Here is a 19,248-nt window from a genome sequence, read left to right as displayed (position 1 = left end):
GTTTAGCTTAGAGATACAGCGCGGAACCAGGCCCTTCGGCCCATCGAGTCCGCGCCGGCCAGTGATCCCCGTACACTTACTCTATCCTACACGGGGACGTCTCTTAGCGGCTCGTAACGCTAACGGCAGGTACTCGGGAAGACTCGCTAACGGCAGGCAAGCACGGGAAGGCTCGTGAAGATTTTTCAACATGTTGAAAAATGTCCACGAGAGCCCCGAGTACCGACGAGCGGCCATTACCGTAAATCTCCGAGTTCGAATCAGGGCAAACTCGGGAGAGCTCTTGGAATGAACTCGCACCGTGGGACAGGGGTTTAAAGGGCCTGTCCCACGAGCATGCGACCTGCATGTGGCAACCACGACCTAAAGGGCCGGTCCCACCAGCATGCGACTCCTTGCGGCAAGCGCGTCCTAACGTGGTCGCTTGAGCCGTATGGTCTCGTGGGGCCGGTCCCACTTCGATTACCGGAGCCGTATGGAGTTGTGCGGAGCTGGTCCCGACATCGCGTAGGGCTCCGAAAAATTGATGGTGTCTAAAAATTCCGCGCGGCCTCGACGCCGTGTCACTCACTCGACCTCCCGCTTCTGGTTTGGTCGCGCATGCCGTACGGCTCAAGCGACCATGTTAGGTCGCGCTTGCCGCATGCAGGCGCATGCTGGTGGGACCGGCCCTTTAGGTCGCGCATGCCGCATGCAGGTCGCATGCCCGTGGGACAGGCCCTTTAGACTCTATGACCTGAACCCAGACCCAGTTTAACCTTCGAGTCCTGTCGTTCTGTTTCTGTACGCAGAGCATGGCACCATTCTGAAAACCCTCTCTCCGGAGAACAAGAGCCTGGGCAGCTGCTACCTGGAGGAGCTTCAGCTGCTGCCTCCTGGGCAACGGGAACCCATCCGCAACCTGCAGATCCTGCACAGCGACCGCTCCTTGTTCGTGGGCTTCGACGGGCGGGTGCTGAAGATCCCTCTGGAGCGATGCTTCTTGTACAAATCCGAAATGTAAGTCATGTCGGAAACGCTGAACGCCACAAGGAAGACGAGCTGTTTGGAGATTGTAGGAAGGAACTGCAGATGCTGGTTTACACCGAAGATGTACTGGTGGACATCTTAGTACGTGTGATTAGTATGTGTATCAGAGGTTATGGGGAGAAGGCAGGAGACCTTATGAAGACCTTATGAATTAAGGTGGTGAATCTGTGGAATTCATTGCCACAGGCTGTGGAGGCCAAGTCAATGGATATTTTTAAGGGGGAAATAGATAAATACTTGTGGCCCTTGTGGCTAAAGGGATCAAGGGGTAAGGAGAGAAAGCAGGTACAGGATACTGAGTTGGGTGATCAGCCATGATCATATTGAATGGCGGTGCATGCTCGAAGGGCCGAATGGCCTACTCCTGCACCTATTTTCTATGTAACTCTATGTAACTTGATTAGTACAGATGTCAGAGGTTATGGGGCAAATGGGGTTAGGAGGGAGAGATAGATCAGCCATGATTGAATGGCGGAGAAGACTTGATGGGCCGAATGGCCTAATTCTGCTCCCATCACCTATGATACTTATGAAGATAGACACAAAATGCTGGAGTTACTCAGCGGGACAGGCAGCATCTCTGGAGAGAAAGTCTGAAGAAGGTTTGTGACCCGAACCGATACCCATTCCTTCTCTCCAGAGATGCTGCCTGTCCCGCTGAGTTACTCCAGCGTTTCGAGTCTCCCGTGAGTACTTTATAACGTGTTCAACCCAAGAGCTGACATACTGGGGAAAATGCCCAACATAGGACACCTTGCTCAGTCTGAAGAAGGGCCTTGACCCGAAACGTCACCCATTGCTTCTCTGCCTGTCCCTAGTGTGTGTAGGATAGTATTAATGTGCAAGTATCGCTGGTCAGCATGCACTCGGTGGGCCGATGGGCCTGTTTCCACGCTGTATCTCTAAACTAAATTAAAAACTAACCCAGGGTAAATCAATCCCTTCCTTGCGAAGGCACGTCTTAAATAAATAGTGCAATTGGTTGCAATTAAGACTTCACTTTTTGATGGTCTGGGTGAAATAATATTTAGGCATCCAAATCGTTTACTGTGTCTGTTACCTTGTCTTGATTGGGCTGGTCAGATTAAGTTTCTATTTCTGATTTGTAAAAGAGGCTTGATTGGGTTTTTTTTGTCTCTTGTGGGTGTCAGGTTGAAGGGGTTTATAGTTTCTCCTCCCACGGTTTTTCTTTGCTTCCATGACCTCATCGATTATAAACCTCCATTTGGTTTAGTTTAGTTTAGAGACACAGCACAGAAACAGGCCCCTCGGCCCACGTGCAAACTCCATACAGACAGCACCCGCAGTCAGGATCGAACCCGGGTCTCTGGCGCTGTAAGGCAGCAACTCTACCGCTGCGCCACCGTGCCGCCTTATCTGTTGTTGAAATATATCTCCAGCCTCACAACACTGGAGTTGGTCTCCAATTCTTTCGCCTCTTCAACTGCAAAAAACGTGGCCATTGGGACCAGGTTAGCTGAGGCATCTTGGTCAGCATGGACGAGTTGGGCCGAATGGCCTGTTTCTGTGTTTTATCACTATGGCTCCAAACGAGAACATGACTTGAGTGGATATGAAAGGTTCAGAGGGAAATGGGACTGGCATCGATGAGGCATTTTGGTCGGCATGGACAAGTTGGGCCGAATGGCCTGTTTGCTGTGCTTTAAAAAAAAAATTTAGTTTTAATTTTAGTTTTAGTTTTAGAGATACAGCGTGGAAACAGGCTCTTCGGCCCACCGAGTCCTCGCCGACCAGTGATCCCCGCACACTAACACCACTAGGGACAATTTACATTTATACCAAGCCAATTAACCTACAAACCTGTACGTCTTTGGAGTGTGGGAGAAGACCGAAGTTCTCGGAGAAAACCCACGCAGTCATGGAAAGAATGTACATACTCCGTACGGACAGCAACCGTAGCCAGGGTCGAACCCGGGTCTCTGGCACTGTAAACACTGTAAGGCAGCAACTCTACCGCTACACCACTCTATGACTCTGCCTCACAGCTGGTAATGTGGTCAGGTTACCGCTGCTGATCTGAACCCCAAGTTGTGGGAGCCCCAATCACCAGTCAATAGTTATCCTCCCTACCCCCTGCCTTAAGATGAGAGGGGCAACGTTTAAAGAGGCCGTGGGGAGACCTGTTTGAAATTTCTATGATAGGATAGACAGTCAGAATGTTTTGCCCAGGGTGGTAATGACAAATAATGGTGGGTATAGCTTTAAGGCGAGAGGGGGGAAGGTATGAAAGAAATGTGCGGGCCATGTTTTTTTATGCAGTAAGTGGTGGGTGTCTGTCGCACCTGTGCTTGGAGTTTGATTGTATCGTTTAGTTTATTGTCACGTGTACCGAGGTACAGTGAAAAGCTTTCGCTGCATGCAGTCCAGTCAGTGGAAAGACAATACATGATTACAATCGAGCCGTCCACAGTGTACAGATACATGATAAAGGGAATAACGTGAATAATGTTTAATGCAAGATAAAGTCCAATCATAGATAGTTTGAGGGACTCCATTGAGGTTTATGAAAGAACTGCTCAGGACTGCTCTCTAGTTGTTGGTAGGATGGTTCAGTTGCCTGATAACAGCTGGGAAGAAACTGTCCCTGAATCTGGAGGTGTGGGTTTTCACACTTCTGTACCTCTTGCCCGATGGGAGAGGGGAGAAGAGGGGAGATGAGGCCAGGATGCGACTCGTCCTTGATTATGCTGCTGGCCTTGCCGAGGCAGCGGGAGGTGCAGATGAAGTCAATGGGAGGGAGACAGGCACAGAAGGAATGTCACGTGGGAAGATTGCCAAGGATGTCCATGGAAATGCCTCCTTCTGCCCAAGGCTTGGCATCCTGAGGAGGGGCCATCTTGTGAATGGTGTCTTGTCGTCCAGGCAACACCTCTTTGTGCTGTAGCTCTGGCAACCATGAGCAAAGGTTCTACAAGGTTAATTCCCGGGATGGCAGGACTGTCATATGCTGAGAGAATGGAGCGGCTGAGCTTGTACACTCTGGAGTTTAGAAGGATAAGAGGGGATCTTATTGAAACGTATAAGATTGTTAAGGGTTTGGACACGCTAGAGGCAGGAAATATGTTCCCGATGTCGGGGGAGTCCAGAACCAGGGGCCACAGTTTAAGAGTAAGGGGTAAGCCGTTTAGAACGGAGACGAGGAAACACTTTTTCTCACAGAGAGTTGTGAGTCTGTGGAATTCTGCCTGACCTGCTGAGTTACTCTAGCATTTTCTGTCAATCTTCATAAGTATCATAAGTGACCAGAGCAGAATTAGGCCATTCGGCCCATCAAGTCTACCCCGCCATTCAATCATGGCTGATCTATATCTCCCTCCTAACCCCGTTCTCCTGCCTTCTCCCCGTAACCCCTGGCACATCCGCAACCTCTCGAGTCTCCGATATTCCAATGGTGTTGGGAGTAGCAGACTTTCCAAAATATCCCATAACCACACTTTCATAGGGAGGAAGGAACTGCAGACGTGGGTTTAAACCCAAGATAGGAGTAACTCAGCGGTACATGCAGCATCTGTGGAGAGAAGGAATGGGTGCAGGAAGGAACTCTGAAGAAGGGTCTCAACTCGAAGCGTCACCCATTCCTTCTCTCCAGAGTTGTTGCCTGTCCCGCTGAGTTACTCCAGCATTTTCAAAGGTTCAAATGTTCAAAGGTCAGTTTATTGTCACGTGTTCCAATTAAGGTACAGTGACATTCGATTTACCATACAGCCATACTAAAAAAAAAAGCACCAAGACACACAACTCCATAAAAGTTAACATAAACATCCACCACAGTGGATTCCCGACATTCCTCACTGTGATGGAAGGCAAAAAAGTTCAATCGTCTTCCCTCTTTATTCTCCCGCGGTCGGGGCAGTCGAACCATCCACAGTCAGGCCGATCGAAGCTCCCTCGGCTTGGAGCTCCCGAAGTCGCTCTCTAACGAGGGACCGCGAGCTCCACGTTGTTAAAGTCCGCAGGCCCCTGCGGTTGGAGCTCCCGAAGTCAGTTTCCAGCAGAGGCCACCAGCTCCTCGATGTTTGGTCGCAGTGCGGGCCGAGATACGATACGGGAAAAAAATCGCATCTCCGTCGAGGTAGGAGATTGAAAAAAGTTTCCCCCAACTACTCCCCCCCCACGCCCCACATAAAACAAGCTAAAGAACACTAAAACATATATTTATCATGTACTATAAAACAACAGAGAAGGAAGGGACAGACAGACTGTTGGCGAGGCAGCCATTGTTGGCGACACCCATCTTGTGTCTAAACACACTTTCATTTTATTTATTTTTTAAAACATGTTACACGATAGTTCGATTGGTTTTTCCAGTTCACACAGGGAGTTTAAACAAGAGCAGGGAACCAAGCTTGGTGAATACTACAGGGAGCATGGGTTAGATGTTGAGCTTGTAGTCAGCTCGTGTTCAGAGGTCTTGGGTATATGTTTCAGCACATCCTAAGGTCCTCATCTCTGGCTTCAGACCTAGCCCCCAATGTTCTGAGTACAACCACCCCTCTCTCCCTCACTTCACCTCTCTCTCCATCCCCTCCCCCTTCCCAGTTCTGGGACCAGTCTTACTGTCTCCGACCACATTTTACCTCTGTTTGCTTTGTTGTTAACTTCTCCCAACTAACAATTTTCCCTTGAGCTCCATTCCCTTTGTCCTGTTTACACACCTTACACTTCCTTATCTATGTACCTCCCTCTCCCCTAACATCAGTCTGAAGAAGGGTCTCGACCCAAAACGTCATCCATTCCTTCTCTCCAGAGATGCTGCCTGTCCCGCTGAGTTACAACCAGCGTTTTGTGTCTATCTTCGATTTAAACCAGCATCTGCAGTTCCTTCCTACACCAACCTCTCCTCTCCTGTCTCCCAGACATTCGTGACCCTGACGACCTTTATAGACCCTGTCCTTCACGTCTCCACTGCCTCCGGTGGCCACTGTTTCACAGTTCATTCTTTTTTACACCAATAAATGTATTCAATTATTAACAATAATAATATTTACAAAACAAACGCGAGGATGTTGCCAGGACATGAGGGCCTGGACTTTAGGGAGAGTTGTGCCCCTGTCCCACTTAGGAAACCTGAACAGAAACCTCTGGAGACTTTGCGCCCCACCCAAGGTTTCTGTGCAGCTCCCGGAGGTTTTTGTCAGTCTCCCTACCTGCTTCCACTACCTGCAACCTCCGGCAACCACCTGCAACCTCCGGGAACCGCACGGAAACCTTGGGTGGGGCGCAAAGTCTCCAGAGGTTTACGTTCAGGTTTCCTAAATGGGACAGGAGCATTAGATGGAGCTCTTAAAGACAGCGGAGTCAGGGGATATGGGGAGATGGCAGGAACGGTGTACTGATTGTGGATGATCGGCCATGATCACAGTGAATGGCGGTGCTGGCTCGAAGGAGCCGAATGGTCTACTCCTGCACCTATTGTCTATTGAGAGGATGAGTAGGCTGGGACTCCACCCCTTGAGAGACGAGGGACGATCCCATTGAGGTGGATAAAATCAAGAGAGGAATAGATCAGGTAGAGACACAAAGTCTCTTGCCCAGAGTAGGGGAATCGAGGACCAGAGGACATAGATTTTCAGTGAAGGGGAAAAGATTTAATAGGAACCTGAGGGTTATTTTTTTCACACAAGGGGTGGTGGGTGTATGGAACGAGCTGCCAGAGGAGGTAATTAAGGCAGGGACTATCCCAACGTTTAAGAAACAATTAATCAGGTACATGGATGGGACAGGTTTAGAGGGATATGGGCCAACCGCGGGCAGGTGGGACTAGTGTAGCTGGAACATGTTGGTTGATGTGGGCAAGTTGGGCCGAAGGGCCTGTTTCCACCTCCCACGTTTACGAACTATTCTTAATATTAAATGTTAAATAACTATATTTCAATCCTAATCTAGGATACAGTTAACCTCGCCCGGGTCCGCTCCAACCAGCGATCCCCGCACACTAACACTACCCTACACACACTAGGGACAATTCACATTGATACCAAGCCAATTAGCCTACAACCCTGTACGTCTTTGGAGCGTGGGGGGAAACCGAAGATCTCGGAGAAAACCCACGCAGGTCACGGGGAGAACGTACAAACTCCGTACAGACAGCGCCCATAGTCGGGATCGAACTGGGGTCCCTGGCGCTGTGAGGCAGCAACTCTACCGCTGCCCCACCCTGTCTATCTTCCCTTCAAATACTCATTGGAGATGTGGTGGGGGAGCGACTGGGAGTGAAGAATCAAAGAAGTCTTTGTCTTTAATTAGTACATGTGTCAGGGGTTATGGGGAGAAGGCAGGAGAATGGGGTTGAGAGGGAAAGATAGATCACTAGCAGTGATTGAATGGCGGAGTCGACTTGATGGGCCGAATGGCCTAATTCTACTCCGATCACTTATGATCTGATGAAGTCAGGCAGGAATGCATTGGCATTACATGAAAGCGTGGCAGATTGAATACAACCCAGTCTCTGTTGTCTGATGGCAAGCTCTAGGAGACACTTCACGTTGATTTGTGACTGTTCCAGCGTATCTTGAGGGCTCTTCACGCGGTGAAATCACTGTTTGATTGCTGCGTGTGATAACAGCAGGCGGTCGAAACGCTCCCCCTTCCTGGTGATTGAGTTTAGTTTATTGTCACCAGTGCCGAGGTACAGTGCTACCCAGTCAGTGGAAAGGCAGCACGGTGGCGCTGCGGTAGAGTTGTTGGCTCACAGCGCCAGAAACCCCGGTTCGATCCTGACCACGGGCGCTTGTCAGTACGGAGTTTGCACGTTCCCTGCATGGACTGCGTGGGTTTTCTCCGAGAACTTTGGTTTCCTCCCGTACTCCAAAGACATAGAAACATAGAAACATAGAAAATAGGCGCAGGAGGAGGCCATTCGGCCCTTCGAGCCAGCACCGCCATTCATTGTGATCATGGCTGATCGTCACCTATCAATAACCCGTGCCTGCCTTCTCCCCATATCCCTTGACTCCACTAGCCCCTAGAGCTCTATCTAACTCTCTCTTAAATCCATCCAGTGACTTGGCCTCCACTGCCCTCTGTGGCAGGGAATTCCACAAATTCACAACTCTCTGGGTGAAAAAGTTTTTTCTTACCTCAGTCTTAAATGACCTCCCCTTTATTCTAAGACTGTGGCCCCTGGTTCTGGACTCGCCCAACATTGGGAACATTTTTCCTGCATCTAGCTTGTCCAGTCCTTTTATAATTTTATATGTTCTCATAAAATTCCCCCTCATCCTTCTAAACTCCAGTGAATACAAGCCCAGTCTTTTCAATCTTTCCTCATATGACAGTCCCGCCATCCCAGGGACCAATCTCGTGAACCTACGCTGCACTGCCTCAATCACAAGGATGTCCTTCCTCAAATTAGGAGACCAAAACTGTACACAATACTCCAGATGTGGTCTCACCAGAGCCCTATACAACTGCAGAAGAACCTCTTTACTCCTATACTGTAATCCTCTTGTTATGAAGGCCAATATTTCATTAGCTTCCTTCATGACTTCAGACGAACACGTTTGTAGGTTAATTGGCTTGGTGTAAATGTAAAAATTGTCCCGATTGTGGGATAGTGTTAGTGTGCGGGGATCGCTGGTCGGGGCGGACTCGGGCCGAAGGGCCTGTTTCTGTAGACGTCTTTAAACTAAATTAAACTAAACTGAAACTAAATGAAATGACTTTTTGATTGCCGTGTGAGATAGCAGCAGGCTAGCGAAACACTCACTCTGCCCGGCAACTGAGTTTAGTTTGAGTTTAAGGTGCACAAAAATGCTGGAGAAACTCAGCGGGTGCAGCAGCATCTATGGAGCGAAGGAAATAGGCGACGTTTCGGGCCGAAACCCTTCTTCAGACTGATGGGGGATTTGAGTTTAGTTTATTGTCACGTGTACCGAGGTACAGTGAAAAGCTTTTGTTGCATGCTATCCAGTCAGCAGAAAGACAAAACATGATTACAATCGAGCCGTCCACAGTGTACAGATGCATGAAAAGGGCAATACGTGAGTAAGGTTTAGTGCAAGATAAAGTCCAGTAAAGACCAGTCAGGGATAGTCCGAGGGTCTCCAATGAGGTCAATGTTAGTTGAGGTGGGTGAGGCTGCTTTGTACAGTTGCTTGATACTTACTGGAGCAGTGACAAGGTTCCATCAACCCAATCCGTCACTCCAGGCGCCACATTCCTGCCATCCTGCCAACCCTGTTGTTAGACAGGTGCTTCCATTGCTTGAGACATCCTTGGCGCACTCACTCTGTGCGTGACTCTCAGTCAGTGTCAAGTTACTGCTTGGCATTCAGTTGCTGAGGAAGAACTATTTTGGGGTTCTCTGTGCCCCTGGCCAATACTTACCCCTCACTGAAAGTTATTGAATTGGATTGTAGTCTTGTAGTTATTTTCCTCAATGTTTTGCCGATCTTGCAGTGCATATCATGGAAGCAGCGGTTTAGTTAATAGACAATAGACAATAGATGCAGGAGTAGGCCATTCAGCCCTTCGAGCCAGCACCACCATTCAATGTGATCATGGCTGATCATCCCCAATCAGTACCCCGTTCCTGCCTTCTCCCCATATCCCCTGACTCCGCTATCCCCGCTATCCGTCGCAGCGGCCTCTGCAGTCTGTCTGTCTTTTTTTTTTTAATTTGTCCCGTTGAGGGTATAGTTTGTAGTGGGTTTTTAAATGTGTATGTGTGGGGGGCGGGGGGTGGGTGGGGAAACTTTTAAATCTCTTCCCTGCACGGGGACCCGACCTTTTCCCTGTCGGGTCTCCGTTGTCGTTGGGGCCCAGCACCGTGGAGCGGCCTCCAACCGGAACGACCTGGGGGCTCAGGTCACGGAGCCGGCGGAGCTGCGGACCTACCATCGTGGAGCTGGCCAGCTTCGGAGCGTGACGAGTTCGGAGCGTGGAGAGCTGCGGTGGCGCGCGGCTGCTACCCGACTCCGGTGGATGGTGACACCGGGAGCTCGCGGGTCCCCGGTGGGAGACTGCTTTGCGACTTCTCCCGCCCGAATTGCGGGGTTGAAAGTGACCTGGAGCGGGGCCTTACATCGCCCGGCGCGGCGTAAACAGCCGTGGGACTTGCTGGCGCCCGCCAGGGGCTCCAACATCAAGACCCGGAGCAGGGCCTTACATCGCCCGGCGTGGCTTTAAATGGCCGCGGACTTGCTAGCGCCCGCCGGGGGCTTTGACTTTGACATCGGGAGAAGAATGGGTGCAGGGGTGAGACAAGACTTTGCCTTCCATCACAGTGAGGAGGAGATTCACTGTGATGGATGTTTGTGTAAATTGTGTTGGTGTGTGTCTTGGTTCTTTTCTTGTATGGCTGCAGAAACCAAATTTCGTTTGAACCTCATGTGAGGTTCAAATGACAAATAAATGGTATTGTATATTGTATTGTATTGTATTTAGCTTTAAAATCAGAGAGAGTACGTTTAAAGGAAATGGGCGATGTTATTTTCATACAGTTTGCTGGGTGCCTGGAACGTGCTGTCAGGGGCTGGTGGTGGTGGAGGTAGACATGGAAGGGCGTTTAGAGTGCCAGAAATGAATGGACATGGAAGGTTTAGAGTCATAGAAATTGAGTCAACAGACAGGTGCAGGAGGAGGCCCTTCGGCCCTTTGAGCCAGCACCACCATTCAATGTGATCATGGCTGATCATCCCCAATCAGTACCCCGTTCCTGCCTTCTCCCCATATCCCCTGACTCCGCTATCCCCTACTCCTGCACCTAGCTACTCCCACCAGCGGTAGCATCTGTCATTGAGCGGTGAAACAGACTCTGGAGGTTGTTTGACCTCTAAGTGCCCCTGAGGCATCTTGAGTTGAAATTCTCTCTCCTGTTACAAATTTCACAATACAAAGAAGGATGCCTTGAGACACATTGGGGTGATGACGTACTGTGACATAGAAGCAAGTCTCTTTATTTTCAACCCGCTCCTTCGAGAGCGTCAATGAAGGAGAATTAAATAGCACATCCTGTGAATTTATTTAGATGTCGGAATGATTTTCGCTTGTTCCTGTCCGTTTTCTCCCTGATTGCCCTTACTGTTCACCTTCCCAGGTTTTTCCAGTTCTTTCGTTTAGTTGAGAGATACAGCGCGGAAACAGGCCCTTCGGCCCGCCGAGCCCGCGCCGACCAGAATTGTAAATTGCCTGTAGTGTCAGTGTGCGCGCCGACCAGCGATCCCCGCACACTGACACTAGAGGCAATTTACAATTCTTACCGAAGCCAATTAACCTACAAACCTGTAGGACTTCAGAGCGTGGGAGGAAACCCAGAACCCAAATCCAGAACCAGGGGCCACAGTTTAAGAATAAGGGGCGAGCCATTTAGCACGGAGACGAGGGAACACCTTTTTCTCACAGAGAGTGGTGAGTCTGTGGAATTCTCTGCCTCAGAGGGCGGTGGAGGCCGGTTCTCTGGATTATTTCAAGAGAGAGCTAAATAGGGCTCTTAAAAATGGTGGAGTCAGGGGATATGGGGAGAAGGCAGGAACGGGGTACAGATTGGGGAAGATCAGCCATGATCACGTTAAATGGCGGTGCTGGCTAGAAGGGCCGAATGGCCTACTCCTGCACCTATTGTCTATTGTCTATTTTCTAAACGTACAAACTCCGTACAGACAGCACCCAAGGTCAGGATCGAACCCAGGTCTCTGGTGCCGTGAGGCAGCAACTCTACCGCTGCGCCACCGTGCCATCCTTCGGCTAAGTAGTCCTTTTCCACCCTGTTTCTCTTCCGTCTCTAACCAATGTTATGGTCTGTCCGAAGATAGACACAAAATGCTGGAGTAACTCAGCGGAACAGGCAGCATCTCTGGAGAGAAGGAATGGGCGACGTTTCGGGTCGAGACCCTTCTTCAGACTGAGAGTCAGAGGAGAGGGAATCTAGAGATAGGGAGGGGTAAGGTGTGAAAATGACAGGTCAAAGCAGGCGATGATCAAGAAATGGTTTATTGTTGGCTGAGGGGAAGGTGACAACGAGGCGTACAAACAGTAAAATTAATCAAGAGGACAGTGAAACTAGTCAGAGAACTAAATTGGGAGTGGGACAGAGAAAGAGGGAAAGCAAGGGTTACTTGAAGATAGAGAAATCAATATTCATACTGCTGGGTTGTAAGCTGGCTAGTATCTTGATTAATTTTACTGATTGTATGCTCTGGAACTTGTCCTGGATTGTATGTCTTAGAACTTGTATACATTGGAATTTAGTAGGATGAGAGGGAATCTTATTGAAACATATAAGATTATTAAGGGATTGGACACGCTAGAGGCAGGAAAAATGTTCCAATGTTGGGGGAGTCCAGAACCAGTTTCAGAATAAGGCGTTGGTCATTTAGAACGAGATGAGAAAAAACATTTTCACCCAGAGAGTTGTGAATCTGTGGAATTCTCTGCCTCAGAAGGCAGTGGAGGCCGATTTTCTGGATGCTTTCAAGAGAGAGCTAGATAGGGCTCTTAAAGATAACGGAGTCGGGGGATATGGGGAGAAGGCAGGAACGGGGTACAGAGTGAATGGCGGTGCTGGCTCGAAGGGCCAGCCATGCTTGCTGCATCTTGAGAGTTGGTTCCCAAATCCCCTTCCCACCCCTACCCGACAGTAAGAGTATTTGTTTTACTTACGAGCAATACAGCTTGTTTGTTTAATCTTGGTGAAATATTCATGGCTGTGTATTTATTGGCAGATCTTGTCTTGGGGCCAGGGATCCGTACTGCGGCTGGGATCTGAGACAGAAGAAATGTACCACCATCGAGGATAGCTCCAACATGAGTCTCTGGAGCCAGAACATCACCGACTGCCCGGTACGTACGTGCCTCGCCTCTCGTTGCCGCTACTGTCCTGCGTTTACAGTTGGCTGCGCCGTGGGGGGGGGGGGGGGGGGGGGGGGATGGCCTACTCCTGCACCTATTTTCTATGTTTCTAATCAATACCCCGTTCCTGCCTTCGCCCCATATCCCCTGACTCCGTTATCTTTAAGAGCCCTATCTAGCTCTCTCTTGAAAGTATCCAGCGAACCGGCCTCCACCGCCCTCTGAGGCAGAGAATTCCACAGACACGATACTAAGGTTGACATGAATCACAGCACTGTTGCACTTGGTGCTTTATCGTCATAGGGGCGTACAGCGTGGAAACAGGCCCTTCGGCCCAACTTGCCCATGCCGACCAACATGCCCCATCTACACTAGTCCTACCTTGAGAGAGAAAGGTTGAACAAACTTGATTAGTACGGGGTGTCAGGGGTTACGGGGAGAAGACAGGAGAAACATAGATAGAAACATAGAAAATAGGTGTAGGAGGAGGCCGTTCGGCCCATCGAGCCAGCACCACCATTCATTGTGATCATGGCTGATCGTCCCCTATCAATAACCCGTGCCTGCCTTCTCCCCATATCCCTTGACTCCACTAGCCCCTAGAGCTCTATCTAACTCTCTCTTAAATCCATCCATTGATTTGGCCTCCACTTCCCTCTGTGGCAGGGAATTCCATAAATTCACCACTCTCTGGGAGAAAAAGTTTTTGGGGTTGGGAGGGAGAGATTGATCAGCCATGATTGAATGGCGGAGTAGACTTGATGGGACGAATGGCCTACTTCTGCTCCTGTCACTCTAACTCTTCCCACTCCGGGCAAGCCGGGCCAGTGACTGGGATACAACTGTGCCCCAGGCTGCAGCAGGCCCTCCAGCGGCCCACTCTCATGAGAGGAATGGGTTGGGTAAATGCACAACTGAACTGAACTGAACCTAGTAGGAAGGAACTTAGTAGGAAGCAGATGCTGGTTTACACCCGTAATGGACACAAAGATTGATCCGTGGGATGGTGGGACTGTCATATGAGGAAATATTGAAAAGACTAGGCTTGTATTCACTGGAGTTTAGAAGGATCAGGGGGGGGATCTTATAGAAACATATAACATTATAAAAGGACTGGACAAGCTAGATGCAGGAAAAAAATTCCCAATGTTGGGCGAGTCCAGAACCAGGGGCCACAGTCTTAGAATAAAGGGGAGGCCATTTAAGACTGAGGTGAGAAAAAACTTTTTCACCCAGAGAGTTGTGAATTTGTGGAATTCCCTGCCACAGAGGGCAGTGGAGGCCAAGTCATTGGATGGATTTAAGAGAGAGTTAGATAGAGCTCTAGGGGCTAGTGGAATCAAGGGATATGGGGAGAAGGCAGGCACGGGTTATTGATTGGGGACGATCAGCCATGATCACAATGAATAGCGGTGCTGGCTCGAAGGGCCGAATGGCCTCCTCCTGCACCTATTTTCTATGTTTCTATGTAAAATCCTGGAGTAACTCAGCGGGACAGGCAGTGTCTCTGGATAGAAGGAATGGGTGACGTTTCGGGTCGAGTCCCTTCCTCAGAGTCTGAAGAAGGGTCTTGACCCTTCCAATCTATCCAGAGATGCTGCCTGACCCACTGAGTTACTCCAGGATTTTGTGTCAATGAACTGAACTGAACTGATGAGGGGTAATCTTATAGAGGTGCATATAATCATGAGAGGAATAGATCGGGTAGATGCACAGAGTCTCTTGCCCAGAGCAGGGGAATCGAGAACCAGAGGACATAGATTTAAAATTCAAATTCAAATTCAAGTTCCCATTTATTGTCATGTGCACCAGAGTGATATTTGAGTTACCATGCAGTCATACAATTAAAAGAACACAACACAATTGAAAAGAACGCTAGAACTTAACATAAACATCCACCAGAGTGATCGCTGTGATGGAAGGCAATGAAGTTCAGTCAATCTTCCTCCCTTTGTTCACCCGTGTTTTGGGCCTTGGCCCTCCGCAGTCGCTGCTACGGACAGCCCGATGTACAAACCCTCTCGTCGGGAAGATCGAAGCTCCGATGTCAGGACGCATTTAACACCATTATCCCCTCAAAACTGATCACCAAACTCAGCGACTTGGCATCGACCCCTCCCTCTGCAACTGGATACTGGACTTTCTAACCAACTGACCCCAGTCTGTTAGGTTAGACAAGCACACCTCTTCAACCCTCACCCTGAACACCGGCGTTCCACAGGGCTGTGTGCTGAGCCCCCTCCTCTACTCCCTCTTCATCCACGACTGCACACCTGTACATGGTACTAACACCATCATCAGGTTTGCAGATGATACAACGGTGATTGGCCTCATCAGCAACAACGATGAGTCGGCCTACAGGGAGGAGGTCCAGCTCCAAGCAGCGTGGTGCGCTGACAACAACCTGGCCCTTAACTCCAAGAAGACCAATATGGACTATAGAAGGTCTAGGGGCGGCACGCACACCCCCATCCATATTAACGGGACGGAGGTGGAACGTGTTTCCAGCTTCAGGTTCCTGGGGGTCAACATCTCCGATGACCTCTCTTGGACCCACAATACCTCAACTCTGGTCAAGAAGGCTCACCAGCGTCTCTTCTTCCTGAGGAGACTAAAGAAGGTCCATCTGTCTCCTCAGATTCTGGTGAACTTCTACCGCTGCACCATCGAGAGCATCCTTACCAACTGTATCACAGTATGGTATGGCAACTGCTCTGTCTCCGACCGGAAAGCACTGCAGAGGGTGGTGAAAACTGCCCAACGCATCACCGGTTCCTCGCTCCCCTCCATTGAGTCTGTCCAAAGCAAGCGTTGTCTGCGAAGGGCGCGCAGAATCGTCAAGGACTGCTCTCACCCCAACCATAGTCTGTTTACCCTCCTACCATCCGGGAGGCGCTACAGATCTCTCTGTTGCCGGACCAGCAGGTCCAGGAACAGCTTCTTTCCTGCGGCTGTTACACAACTTAACTCTGCACCTTGGTGATTGCCAGTCACCCCCCCCCCCCGCAGACACACCTTCCCCCAGAAAAATTGCACCACTGCTACTGTATGTACATATATATATTTTACTGTTCATTATTCTATGTTCGCTCTTGTGGGTGAGATGCGAACTGCATTTCGTTGTCCCTGTACTGTACACTGCACAATGACAATAAAGTGAATCTGAATCTGAATCTGAATCGGATTAAATCCACTCCGTGGCTTAGAGTGCCCGAATCGGCCACTTTCTTAACGGAGTCAGCAGCTTCTCGATGTTATAGGCTGCAGGCTCAGTGGATATATTTAAGGCAGAGATAGTTAGATTCTTGATTAGTATGTGTGGGTGTCAGAGGTTATGGGGAGAAGGCAGGAGAATGGTGTTAGGAGGAAGAGATAGATCAGCCATGATTGAATGGTGGAGTAGACTTGATGGGCCGAATGGCCTAATTCTCCTCCTATGCCTTATGATTTTATGATCTAACTCCAACATATTGTGTCTGCTGGGTGAATATATACCATTCAATTCTCCTGCCTCTCTGAAGAAAAGTGCGATTCCTTATTGATAATACATCTCGCTGGAATTGCCAAGTCTAATACTCGGAGAAGATTTATGGACATTTATTGAGGGGCTTGCATGTCGTGAATTTTTAATAACCCGTTCATCAGTTAAATTTATTAGGAGGCCGTTGGCAAAATCCAAGGTTTGGCTTTTGGAGCGGATGATTGAGTGGCCGAACCGTCTGCAACAATTGTCAAACTTGCTTGTGGCATTAAAACAATTTTGTTATTAAAACGAGAATCAGTCTGTAACTCAGATGTTCTTTCAGGAACTGGCAAGAAATGTTAGCCGAAAACCAAAGGTGTTCACAGATTACTATCTGTTGCTTTGCACGCGAGCTGCCGCTGCGTTCTGCTGCTTTTTGCTTCTGAGTCAGAAGGTTATGGTTCGAGCCCCCCCACTCTTGGCAACTGAGTACAATAGACAATAGGTGCAGGAGTAGGCCATTCAGCCCTTCGAGCCAGCAACGCCGTTCAATGTGATCATGGCTGATCATCTCCAACCCTGATGCAGGAAGATTGTTCCCAATGTTGGAGAAGTCCAGAACAAGGGGTCACAGTTTAAGGATAAGGGGGAAATCTTTTAGGACCGAGATGAGGAAAACATTTTTCACACAGAGTGGTGAATCTCTGGAATTCTCTGCCACAGAAGGTAGTTGAGGCCAGTTCATTGGCTATATTTAAGAGGGAGTTAGATGTGGCCCTTGTGGCTAAAGGGATCATGGGGTATGGAGAGAAAGCAGGTACAGGATACTGAGTTGGATGATCAGCCATGATCATATTGAATGGCGGTGCTGGCTCGAAGGGCCGAATGGCCTACTCCTGCACCTATTTTCTATGTTTCTAATCAATACCCCGTTCCTGCCTTCGCCCCATATCCCTTGACTCCGCTATCCTTAAGAGCCCTATCTAGTTCTACCTTGAAAGTATCCAGCGAACCGGCCTCCACCGCCCTCTGAGGCAGAGAATTCCACAGACACGATACTAAGGTTGACATGAATCACAGCACTGTTGCACTTGGTGCTTTATCGCCATAGGGGCGTACAGCGTGGAAACAGGCCCTTCGGCCCAACTTGCCCATGCCGACCAACATGCCCCATCTACACTAGTCCTACCTTGAGAGAGAAAGATTTAGTTTTAGTTTAGCTTAGAGGTACCCAGCGATCGCCCCGTACACTAGCACTATCGCACACACTAGGGACAATTTACATTTTTTTTACCAAAGCCAATTAACCTAATAACCTAACCTAACCTAGTAACCTAGTATGCTAGTAACCACAGCAGTGTTACACCTAACTCATGTCATAGGTCATAAGGAATAGGAGTAGAATTAGGCCATTCGGCCCATCAAATCCACTCCGCCATTCAATCATGGCTGATCTATCTCTCCCTCTTAACTGCATTCTCCTGCCTTCTCCCCATAACCTCTGACACCTGAAGAATCTATCTATCCTTAAAAATATTTACTGACTTGGCCTCCACAGCCTTCTGTGGCAGAGAATTCCACAGATTCACCACCCTCTGACTAAAGAAATTTCTCCTCATCTCCTTCCTAAAAGAACGCCCTTTAATTCTGAGGCTGTGACCTCTAGTCCTAGACTCTCCCACTAGTGGAAACATCCTCTCCACATCCACTCTATCCAAGCATTTCGCTACTCTGTAAGTTTCAATTTGGTCCCCCCTTCTAAACTCCAGTGAGTACAGACAGGTCCAGTGCCGACAAACGCTCATCGTACGTTAACCCACTCATTCCTGTTTTTTTGTCTGTGTTAACATTCCCAGTTCCCACCTGCCTAAACTTGAGGATTTAACCTACTCATTCCTGGGATCGTCACATGGATGGAGATTCTGCCCGACCCGTTGAGTTCCTCCAGCACTTTGTGTTTATCTTTGGTATAAACCAGCAACTGCAGTTCCGTCTTACACCAACCTGTACGTCTTTGGAGTGTGGGAGGAAACCGGAGCTGCCTTTCAGGCACCAGAGTCCCGGGTTCAATCCTGACTACGGGTGCTGTCTGTACTGAGTTTGTACGTTCTCCCTGTGACCCGCGTGGGTTTTCTCCGGGTGCTCCGGTTTCCTCCCACACTCCAGGTTTGTAGGTTAATTGGCTTTGGTAAATTACCCCCAGTGTGTGTAGGATAGTGCTAGTGTTCGGGGGTGATCGACGGTCGGCGCGGACTCGGTGGGCCCAAGGGCCTGACTCCACGCTGTATCTCTAAAACCTACAAAAACCCTTAAAAACATTGAGCAAGAAAAAGCCCAACAGCACACAATGTCTGTGCCGATAATTAATGCCAAGACCAACTCTTATCTGCCTGCAGATGATTCATTTCCCTCCATTCCCTGCATGTCCACATGCCTATCTAAAAGTCTCTTGAATGCCAATTTTGTATCTGCTTCCACCACCATCCCCAGCAGTGTGTCGCAGGCACCCACCGTCAATGCGTCAGGGGTTATGGGGAGAGGGCAGGAGAATGGGGTTAAGAAGGAAAGATGATGGAACGACGGAGTAGACTTCCATAAATCTTCTCTGAGTATTAGACTTGGCAATTCCAGCAAGATGTATTATCAGTCAGGTGGTGAATCTGTGTAAGTCAGTGGATATTTTTAAGGCAGTGATAGATAGATTCTTGATTAGTACGGGTGTCAAGTTCAAGTTCAAGTGAGTTTATTGTCATGTGTCCCTGATAGTACAATGAAGTTCTTGCTTTGCTTCAGCACACAGAACATAGTAGGCATTTAATACAAAACAGATCAGTGTGTCCAGAGGTTAGGGGAGAAGGCAGGAGAATGGGGTTCGGATGGAGAGATAGATCAGCCATGATTGAGTGGCGGAGTAGACGATGGGCCGAATGCCCTAATTCTGCTCC

The 19,248-nt window shown here is 49.1% G+C and overlaps 1 protein-coding gene across 3 annotated transcripts in view; it reads left to right on the top strand.

Moving 5' to 3' along the window:
- Positions 1–19,248, top strand: part of sema5b (semaphorin 5B) — a 280,478-nt gene that overhangs the window by 185,193 nt on the left and 76,037 nt on the right. For all 3 annotated transcript variants that reach the window (XM_033024865.1, XM_033024863.1, XM_033024864.1), the window contains exons 11-12: positions 792–999; positions 12,714–12,831. In XM_033024865.1, coding sequence (XP_032880756.1) covers positions 792–999; positions 12,714–12,831 — 326 coding nt within the window. The remainder of the gene's footprint in view (positions 1–791; positions 1,000–12,713; positions 12,832–19,248) is intronic.

This window comes from Amblyraja radiata, chromosome 7 (assembly GCF_010909765.2).
Source record: "Amblyraja radiata isolate CabotCenter1 chromosome 7, sAmbRad1.1.pri, whole genome shotgun sequence".
Taxonomy (NCBI): domain Eukaryota; kingdom Metazoa; phylum Chordata; class Chondrichthyes; order Rajiformes; family Rajidae; genus Amblyraja; species Amblyraja radiata.
The sequence above is the reverse complement of the archived record's forward strand: the minus strand, read 5'-3'. Positions and strand labels throughout refer to the sequence as shown.